Source organism: Penaeus chinensis, chromosome 10, assembly GCF_019202785.1.
Source record: "Penaeus chinensis breed Huanghai No. 1 chromosome 10, ASM1920278v2, whole genome shotgun sequence".
Taxonomy (NCBI): Eukaryota; Metazoa; Arthropoda; class Malacostraca; order Decapoda; family Penaeidae; genus Penaeus; species Penaeus chinensis.
Genome location: NC_061828.1, coordinates 7,866,723 through 7,876,722, shown reverse-complemented (window position 1 = coordinate 7,876,722; position 10,000 = coordinate 7,866,723). Strand labels below are relative to the sequence as shown.

Sequence of the window (10,000 nt, the reverse complement as noted above, 5' to 3'; positions counted from 1 at the left end):
GGGGGCGGGCTGGAGTTTAGAGGGCGGGTGGGGGAAGGAGGGGGGTGTCATGGGGGTGGAGAGTGGAGTTCGGAGGGCGGGGGAAGGAGGGGGAGTGTCATGGGGGGGGAGGCTGGAGTTTGGAGGGCGGGGGAAGGAGGGTGGGTGTCATGGGGGTGGGGGGGGGGGAGGCTGGAGTTTAGAGGGCGGGAGGGGAAGGGGGGGGTGTCATGGGTGGGGCGTAGTGGGTCAAGGGTGTAAGGTTCGAGCCGGAGGTGAGGGTAAGGGATAACGAAGTAGATAGAAGTAGATAGATAGATATACGTAGATAGATAGACAGATAGATATAGGTAAATAGATATATAGATATGTAAGCATAGTGTATATATATTCCCCCAAACATATATATTCATTTATATATATACACATATATAAACATCTATATACAAACACACACACAAACACAAACACAATGACCTATATCACTAACCCCCATACCCCCCCCCCCCCCACAGAACGCCGACGCAAACACCACCTTGGGCAAACTCCGGAAGCAGATGTATCACGGACACCGCTTCGAAGCCGTGACTCGACTCGACTCCGGAGAGCACGTCCTGGCTGTGCCTCTCTCGTCGCTCCAGCAAATGCTTCATAACTCTTTTTCTAGGGTATTGAATTTTTTTTGTTTTTTTTATGTGTGTTTTTTTTTAGCTTTTTGTTTTTTGTAATTGTATATGGTTCGTATTTATATTGTGTGAAAAGAATTTGTTTTTGTTTCATTTTTTTGTATTTTTGGTATTCGCATTTCATTTGTATTGTGTGAAAGGTATTTGTTTATTACTACTATCGTTATTATTATTATTATTATTATTATTGTCATTATTTTCATTAACATCATCATTATTATCATAATTATTATCAACAGTATGATCATAATCTTTATTATCAGTTTTGTTATTATTATTATTATTATTATTATTATTATCGTTATTATCATTATTATTATTAGTATTAGTATTATTATTATTATTATCGTTAGCATTATTATTATTATCAATATCATATTACTATTATTATTATTATGGAATTATCAAAATGATCATCGTCATTATCTTCATAACCATCATCATTATTATCAACATTGTTATCATAATGATGAATAAAATCATCATCATATCAATATTCTAATTAACGGCAATGACTGACAAAGCCACTTTCCTAGTCCTTGCAATTGACGTAAAACCGGAGCATCAGGATAGCTGATAACATACGATATACGATATAAGATAAACACTGATAACGATATAAGGATTGACACGAGAGCACTGACCGAGCTTACTTCCACACAGACCGGCAAGTGTATCACCTACATCATGTCCGGAGGCTTCATGCAGACAACCACCTTGAGCTTCGTTATCCGAAAGGGATCTCCGCTCAAGCAACAGATGGATCCTATGTATGTGGGTCGAGCGTCTCTCGTTGCAAGCTCGCGGGAAATTTGGTTTTGTTTGGATTGGCAACCTTTCATTGTTAATACGTGTGTATACATATATCGATGAATATATATTGGTATGCATGCACAGACACACACACACACATACACACACACACACACACACACACACACACACACACACACACACACACACACACACATATATATATATATATATATATATATATATATATATATATATATATATATATATATATGTATGTATCCATATATATATCCATATACACACTGGTCTGTCCTCCAGCATCCGACGCCTGCGCGAATCCGGCCTCCTGGACTACGCTTACCACCGTGCCATTGCCAATAGCACGGAGTGTCTGAGGGAAATACGTGTAAATCCTTCAGATAACAGCAGGGTGCTTGTCTTGGGCGATTTCTATGGTATATTCCTTGTGTATGCAACAGGTATGTAGATGGAAACGTGACTGAAAAAGGAAGTGAAAGAGAATGTATATGGGTATATAGTATATATGCAATGTAGGAAAATATGTTTCAGTTGGTAGACATATATATACACTATGTATATGTGAAAGAATAATTACATATATGTAAAAAAAAATTAATTTAACGTCAGCGACTTTATCGTCCCTTCCGTCCCCAGGAATAGCCATCGCATCCCTGACCTTCCTTGCTGAGGTTCTCGTCCACCTCTTCAAGTGAGCCGATCCTGTTCCCTAGGCCTTGCGAGTGACCCTTCGAAACCGACCTTACAAAAGATCCCCGCGGACGTTCTCGTGCTGTGGTCTCCCTTACAACGAGCTTCTGTAGTTCATGTTTCCTTTTATCAGTTGTAGGACACGAATTCACGATAGACAAGTGGAGATAAGGGAAGGTGGCTTGTTACCTTTCTCCTTTGTCTAGGTCTAGGTTATCACTACAATATCACTGCATGTAATCTAATCAATAAATGCATACGGCATCTTTCTTTTGTCATTCCGTTCTATTGATGTAAGAGAGGAAAAGATGTCAAGAACATTTGTATATGAAAGGGAATCATGATAGTATGAGAGGGGAAATAAAATGGTTTAAGAATATTGAAATTCTACGCATAAAAGTGAGGAATTTTATTAATATATAGAAAATAGGAGAAGAACGTGAAGGGTAGAGAGAGAGAGGGGGGGGGGGAGAGAGAGCGAGAGAGCGAGAGAGAGAGAGAGAGAGAGAGAGAGAGAGAGAGAGAGAGAGAGAGAGAGAGAGAGAGAGAGAGAGAGAGAGAGAATCTATGAAAGACTTCAATCCCATTTTTTCCTCTTCCTTTTACTACATTACTGCTCGTATGCAGTACTGCGGGCACACTGCACACTGATCTATTTTTTAACTTTTAATTCTTGATCTGGAAGGGCGTATTCATCTAATCTCTAGTCAATACCCCTACTTTGCTGTTACCAAATATTACTTTCGGTCTCTCCCCCACCTCCTGTTCATGATTTTATATGTCTAAACTGATAAGGCCACTGAGTATATACCGTAAAACTAAAAAAACCTTCAGAAAAAAATATATCAACTGCAAATCTCAGATGGTTTACTCACTCCCCATTCATATTTGATAATAGTTTCTCCCCCTGAACATAATCTCGAGACAAGATAAGAATAGCTTCAGGGACTCTATATCCTTGCTTTTTCTTGAAGCTGAGGCCTCACGAAGCATTGCATTTATGTTTCCTTTGAGCAGAGATTCTAAAGAAGTCGCATACCAATATTATGCCGATAGAACTGAGGTTGTCCGTTTGGTGGGTTGGTGTGAATCATTTTGCCAAAGTTTGAAAAGTTGCAAGTAAACACACACAAACACACACAAAGAATTAGCGGTGTTGGGTCTTCCTTACGTGACAATCTAATCAATATACCGAAATAGTACTACGTAAGAAACACGTATGAGAAGGGCGGGAGCGAGGATATTCTAAAAGAGGGCCTTTTGAAGAAAAAAAAAAGCTTGTGTGCGCCAACCTAACAAGTTTTAGAAAGATGCCCGTTCTATTTGCATCGGCATGCTAATTAATTGTGTATTTCACATGCTGAGATGTCATCTTCAGGAAGTGTATTTTGGCCAAAAACACTTAACACAAAGGTTGCCTGAACGTAGTTACTCTCACATTCGGCTGCCCGTCTTTGCCAATGTGAGTTATTGATGATTGATGACCACACTATATGCACTGACTTAATTTACATTAAAGGCCTAGCAGTTGATCTTATGTGTAAAAAAGTGTTCTATCTGAAATAAGGCCACGCATATTAGAAACATGTTTAGAAAAATTTGGATCTTCCTCTCTCTGTCTGCCTTTCATTATCTCTCTCTCTCTCTCTCTCTCTCTCTCTCTCTCTCTCTCTCTCTCTCTCTCTCTCTCTCTTTCTTTCTCTCTCTCTCTCTCTCTTTCTCTCTCTTTCTCTCTCTTTCTCTCTCTCTCTTCTTGATTGAGCTAATGCTGTTTCCAGGTGTAATGAAGGCACCTTTTTTGACAAAATGCAACACGAACACATAGAATTGTCTCTCTCTGTCTCTCCCTCTCACCCCCCCCCCCCCTCTCTCTCTCTCTCTCTCTCTCTCTCTCTCTCTCTCTCTCTCTCTCTCTCTCTCTCTCTCTCTCTTTCTCTTTATTTTTCTCTTTCTCTTTCTCGTTCTCTTTCTCTCTCTCCCTCTCCCTCCCCCCCTATCTCTCACTCTCTCTCTTTCTCTTTCTCTTTCTCTTTCTCTTTCTCTTTCTCTTTTTCTTTCTCTTTCTCTTTCTCTTTCTCTTTCTCTTTCTCTTTCTCTTTCTCTCTCTCTCTCTCTCTCTCTCTCTCTCTCTTTCTCTCTCTCCCTCTCCCTCTCTCTCTCTCTCTCTCTCTCTCTCTCTCTCTCTCTCTCTCTCTCTCTCTCTCTCTCTCTCTCTCTCTCTCTCTCTCTCTTCCTCTCCCCAGTAAACGTCACGACACCACAGTGTAAGGACGTGTATAGTGTCCTCTCGTGACTTTGTGACCTGTCCTTAAAGGTCTGTGAGACCTTGACAATCAGGAATTCACAGACCTGTTAACCGTATATTGATCCAGTGTGTGATAATGTTCACATAACAATAAGTTATAAAGTGATACAATGAACTAAAATTAAAACTAAAAGCGAAAGCACCCACGCACACTCCCAGATGTGCTGCGTGGCACCGTAGGCGACCCGTGTGCGTTACTGTTTATTTTCAAGGGACAGGCACTCAGGTTGACCCTTTCGCGGTCGGGGGAATGACCGCGACCGCAGACGGAGGGATGGAAACCGAGGGGAGGTACGATGTCCTCAGTGAGGAGGATATCGGTGGGACCCCGGCACGTCTGAAAAAAAAAGCAAAGAGGCAGCTATCTGCCTCTGTGGAAGTTACACCTCCTGGACACCTGTGTGCACACTTTAAGAATGAAACAAAACTGCGCACACATGGTGACAAATATCGCTGGGTCTCTAAGGCCCTAAAAATGGACCCGTATAATAAGACATACGGATCCCTGGAGCTGAGAATCGGACGCAACAACGTCTATGTTAAATGCAAGAACGAGCAAATTCTTGCTCATATAACATCTAGCGGTGTATGTGGCGAGGTGCTCGAGAAAGCCAAAGTATTTGGCAAGGGAAAATGTAATAACATCATTGTGTTCGATGTCCCAAGGGAAATCGAAACAGAAGAAATTACAGCCTATAATGAACGTATCATTCATGCGAGGCGCATGAAGACTAATGGAATGCTGACCCAGAGAGTCATCATAACCTATGAGGGGGAGGTAATCCCCAAAAGTATCAAAATGGTTGAGGGCATGGCACCCTTTAGGTGTGCCATCTTCAAATCCCTGACCCCGTTTTGCTCAAATTGTTCAAAGTGGGGCCACGGAACACGTGCTTGTCCACGAGACGCACCGCGATGCCGGTACTGCGCTCTTCCACACGGAAGTTCAGAATGTGCAGAAAAGATTTCCGAAGGAGAAAATGTCCCTCGTAAATGCGTTAATTGCCGACAAGAGCATAATGCAAACTCTCCATTATGCGCTTACTATCCAAAGGACAGGAAAACAAACAGTAAAAAAAACAGGCAGCCCTCCCCCCCACAAAAGTCCCCGCCAGCCCCGCGCATCGATGATGGGGGGGAATTCCCACACCTGCAGAGGTCAACAGTGATGGCCCCTGCAACGGAAGCCATGGCACCGGCCACAGTACCAGCACAAGCAGGAGGTCAAGCTCTGTCAACTCAAGCACCAGCTGCAGCACCAACTCCAGCACCATATGCTGCATCAGTCTCTACACCACCTTCAACACCAGCTGCAGTACCAACTCTAGCACCATCTGCTGCACGAGCTTCAGCACCAGCTTCAGTATCAGTTGCAGCATCAGCTGCAGCTCAGCCCTCTCTGCAGCAGGACAAACAAGAGTCCAACGGGGAAATCAAAGAACTACTGCAAATGCTGCTTCGACAGATGGAGCAGATGATGTTCATGATGCAGCAACAAATGGCTCAGCAATCTCAACTTCAGGAAAGGATGTTTTCGTTCCTCCTCAATCAACAACAACATCACCCTGTAGTGGGCCTTGGAAATGGTCAAGTAATCAATGTCTCCAGTTAATCACTTGAAATGTATTACCTGGAACATAAACAGTTTGCAGAAACGCAAGGCAACTCTCTCCCAGTACCTTCACTCCGAAAATGTTGATGTGTGTTGCCTTCAGGAAGTCAGAACTAGTGCTCGTTATGCAAAAATTGCGGGATACACATACTATGACAGACCAAATATTGCTAACCCCTCTACGAGAGGACTTGGCATTTACATAAAGAATTCAATTCCATCGAAAGTGATTGATGACAATAGTGACAACTCCTGTGTTGAATATCTTAGCATTAAAATATTTCTAGACGGTAAAACTATCACCATCATTAATGTTTATAATCCACATGATAGTGAGGTGGTACCTAAACCTCCTGACTGCATGATACATACTGATACTGTCTTATTGTGTGGGGATTTTAATGCTCGCCATCCTCTCTTGGGCTCCGAGGGAAGGACCATTGAGAAAAACGGTAAGGCTTATTATGACTATCTCCAAAATACTAGTGACCCCATACACTTATTATGCCCCTTCGAAAAAACTCATTATTTAGGAGGGAAATTGGACTATATAGCTCTATACAATCAGCACACACTACCAAGTACTGCGAAAGTCATCCCATTCTTAGTTAGTGATCACTGGGCATTAGGTATAACCCTCCCTTTTTGCAAAAGAACCCCACCCCAGCCGCGCCTTAGATACCACCTTGCTGCTAAATATCATGATGAATTCATTGAAAGAATTGCCTGCTGGTATGAAGACTTTACTCCTACCAGCCTGGATCACTTTAATGAAACTCTCTGTCAGCAAGTTGGCAATATCATTACTCAAATACAGCCCAAAAGCCCTGCCAAGCACAGATCTTTATCCTCCAGAGGTAGACATGCACAACAACTGAACAAAGACCCTGAGATAAAACTGCTTAGGAGGCTCATACGATCTACAGTAAGTCAGCTACGACACTTGGGGAAAAACCCTTACTTAGTTAGGGATCTTGTGTTTTTTAGTAAAAAGATCAATGAAATAATAACACGGAAACGGGAGGAAAAATTTTATGCCTGGGCAGAATCAATTGACTCCATGACAACCATGAGTAATGTATGGAAGGAAATCAGCAAGATTAAAGGCAATACATGCAGTATAACACCACACCCACATCCAGAAAGGATAGCCTCATCTCTCCTCAATAAATGGTGTGAGGATTCTTCTCTTGATAGTCTTCCGTTATCCATACGCAGGTGCTCCCTTAAATTAGGCCATAAAAACGAAATTGACTATCAGTGCCACCTCTTAGATGAGGCTGATGCACCATTTACAAGGGGGGAACTCCTTGCAGCCATTAAGACCAGCAAATCCACTGCACCTGGGGATGATGGAATCACTTACGACATCATCCGACTTCTTGCAAAGGTACAGGTTAAGGGAAGAAATCCTCTTCTTGATCTCTTCAACTTAACCTACATGGCAGGCATCTTGCCTACCACTTGGAAACAGGCAACCATCATTCCCATTCCAAAATCAGGACGGCCAGATGAATATAGGCCGATTTCTCTGACGTCCTGCTTGTCTAAAACCTGTGAAAGAATTCTCCTTACTCGTTTACTCCACCAGATCAAAGACATGATTCACCCATCTGTCTTTGGCTTTCAAAAAGGGAGAGGAACACAAATGTGTCTAGCACAGTACCTAAATGGACGTAATGCACAGTCTTCTTACTTCATAGATTTTAAGGGAGCATTCGACAGAGCCTCCCCTACTGCAATCCTCCATGAACTAACTCTTTTAGGAGTTAAGGGCAAGCTTCTGTTATGAATAAAGGATTATCTATCTTTGAGAAGAGCAAAAGTGTGGTATCAAGGCAACTATAGTGCTAATGGCGAATTGGAATTAGGTACTCCACAAGGGGGAGTATTGTCCCCTACACTGTTTAATATACTTATGCACTCTCTTTGCAAGCTCAGCGATGAATTAGGAGACCTATGCAGCATCACATCCTATGCTGATGACATTCTTATTCAGGTATTTGATAGGGGGGAATATGTTTTACAGAGGTTCAACAAAAAGTGTGCCTCACTTGGTCTCATAATCAACCCAATCAAAACTAAGCATATTTCCAGATCTCGTAAACTGCCTTACATTCCAAAGTTAGGTGGACAAACTATTGCAAGAACTGACACCTACAAATATCTTGGTGTTATGGTGACTGCTCCCCACCTTATGTCCCACAACTCACGTTTTACCAAGGATATTGTTCAAAACATCAAGGAACGATGCCTTGAGCGTTTAAGACCATTGCAATATGTAAGTAACAGATATGTAGGTGCCTCCCTGAGAGTCCTAAGGTTGATGTATATCTCCCTTGTCAGGTCCATGATAGACTATGCATGCCCAGTTCTTAGTATGCTGCCACCGAGTGCCCTCAAACCCCTTGAAGTTTTACAGAACAAGGCCATGAGAATTATACTTGGATGCCCAATGACTGCTAAAGTTCTCGTCATGAGGAAAGAGTTAGACCTCCCTTCTATTCACAGTCGTGTCATCCAAGTTAACACCATACTTGGCATCAGACTCATGCAGCTTCAGCCTAGACCACAAATCTCCAATAGCCTATCAAATGAGATAAATTATAGAGTTAGGTATGCCCGACCTCGATACTCCAATCTCATACAGTCCAACTTAGAATGGAAAACTAAAACTGCTCATACTATCATGTTCTTCAATGTATGGAACAACGAAGCTATTAATATTCCAGATACAGTAATTGCTGCTCCTTGGCACAGAACTCATGTACATGCTTATATTGATAAATTAATAGGGTCTAAATCTTTGGCTTCAAAAATGGAACTAAAAGCTCACTACTTGAAATATATAGATGGCATTCTACATCTCATGGTACGCCCCCACTTGCAATCTACTGTGATGCCTCCACTGATCCTCATGGATCAACAGGGATTGGTGTGCTAATTCCTGATATAAATTTTGAAGAAAGTGTGTGCATTTCCAACTGGACAAGCACAACTGATGCCGAGTCAGTAGCTATACATCATGCCATTAAGAAAGGTAGTGAGCAGCAGCGACACCTGGCTGTCTTTACAGACAGCCAAGGCGCTCTCCAAAGGCTTACTGCATTTAATCCAGAAAACATGATAACTAGGAATATCCTTCACCAAATTTCCAAACTATCAGAACGGGGTACTCAAGTGTCACTATACTGGATACCCTCTCATATAGGAATATCACTATGTGACAGGGTTGATCAATTAGCCAGGTTAGCACTTTCCCATGAAGATCCATATTATGTAATACCACTATCTCTCAATCAAATGAAAAAACGAGTTATCAACTGTCTTAGAGATTATGAGGGTCAGGTATGGACCACTGAAAAGATGAAAAAAGACGGACATGGTACTATCTGGCATTACGAGAGTATTGCTGGGACATCAAATTTAGACAAACCCTATAAAATCTATCACGGACTGTCTAGGAGACAACAGGTTACATTAACTAGGCTACGCATAGGATATCAGTACACTATGCAATATGTACAGGATGCAGTTTTGGATGCAAAACCTGTTTCATATCACCACTGCAAACTGTGCAAGGCACCCAAGTCGCATAATCTCACTCATTACTTACTCTGTTGCATAAAGACTGCATCCTATCGATCAAGTAGTACTGTTCACAGATTAACACTTGTTGATTATATTAACTTTATTATAGACACTGGTCTTGTCTTTGACATGATTAGTGATATAAACGGTTTTTTACCAGCCAGATGATATTTTAATACAGTGATAATAGCACAGCCCCTCAGGCATGTATGTAACACTAATGTTTGACTGATGGCCCTCTACAAAAATAGAAGCACAGCCAGTTTGGATAGATGCTTTGGTATCTTACCCTGGCTTTTTGCAGGGCATGTACACTGTTCTGTAAATAAATGTTATCAAATC

The 10,000-nt window shown here is 41.9% G+C and overlaps 1 protein-coding gene across 1 annotated transcript in view; it reads left to right on the top strand.

Annotated features, from left to right (window-relative positions):
• The window catches only part of LOC125030030 (glutamate [NMDA] receptor subunit 1-like), a 9,462-nt gene extending 7,048 nt beyond the window's left edge, over positions 1-2,414 (top strand). The window contains exons 5-8 of the mRNA XM_047620266.1: positions 495-647; positions 1,329-1,435; positions 1,740-1,900; positions 2,097-2,414. Of these exons, the coding sequence (XP_047476222.1) occupies positions 495-647; positions 1,329-1,435; positions 1,740-1,900; positions 2,097-2,155 (480 nt within the window). The 3' untranslated portion in view covers positions 2,156-2,414. The remainder of the gene's footprint in view (positions 1-494; positions 648-1,328; positions 1,436-1,739; positions 1,901-2,096) is intronic.
• The last annotated feature ends 7,586 nt before the right edge of the window (positions 2,415-10,000 follow it).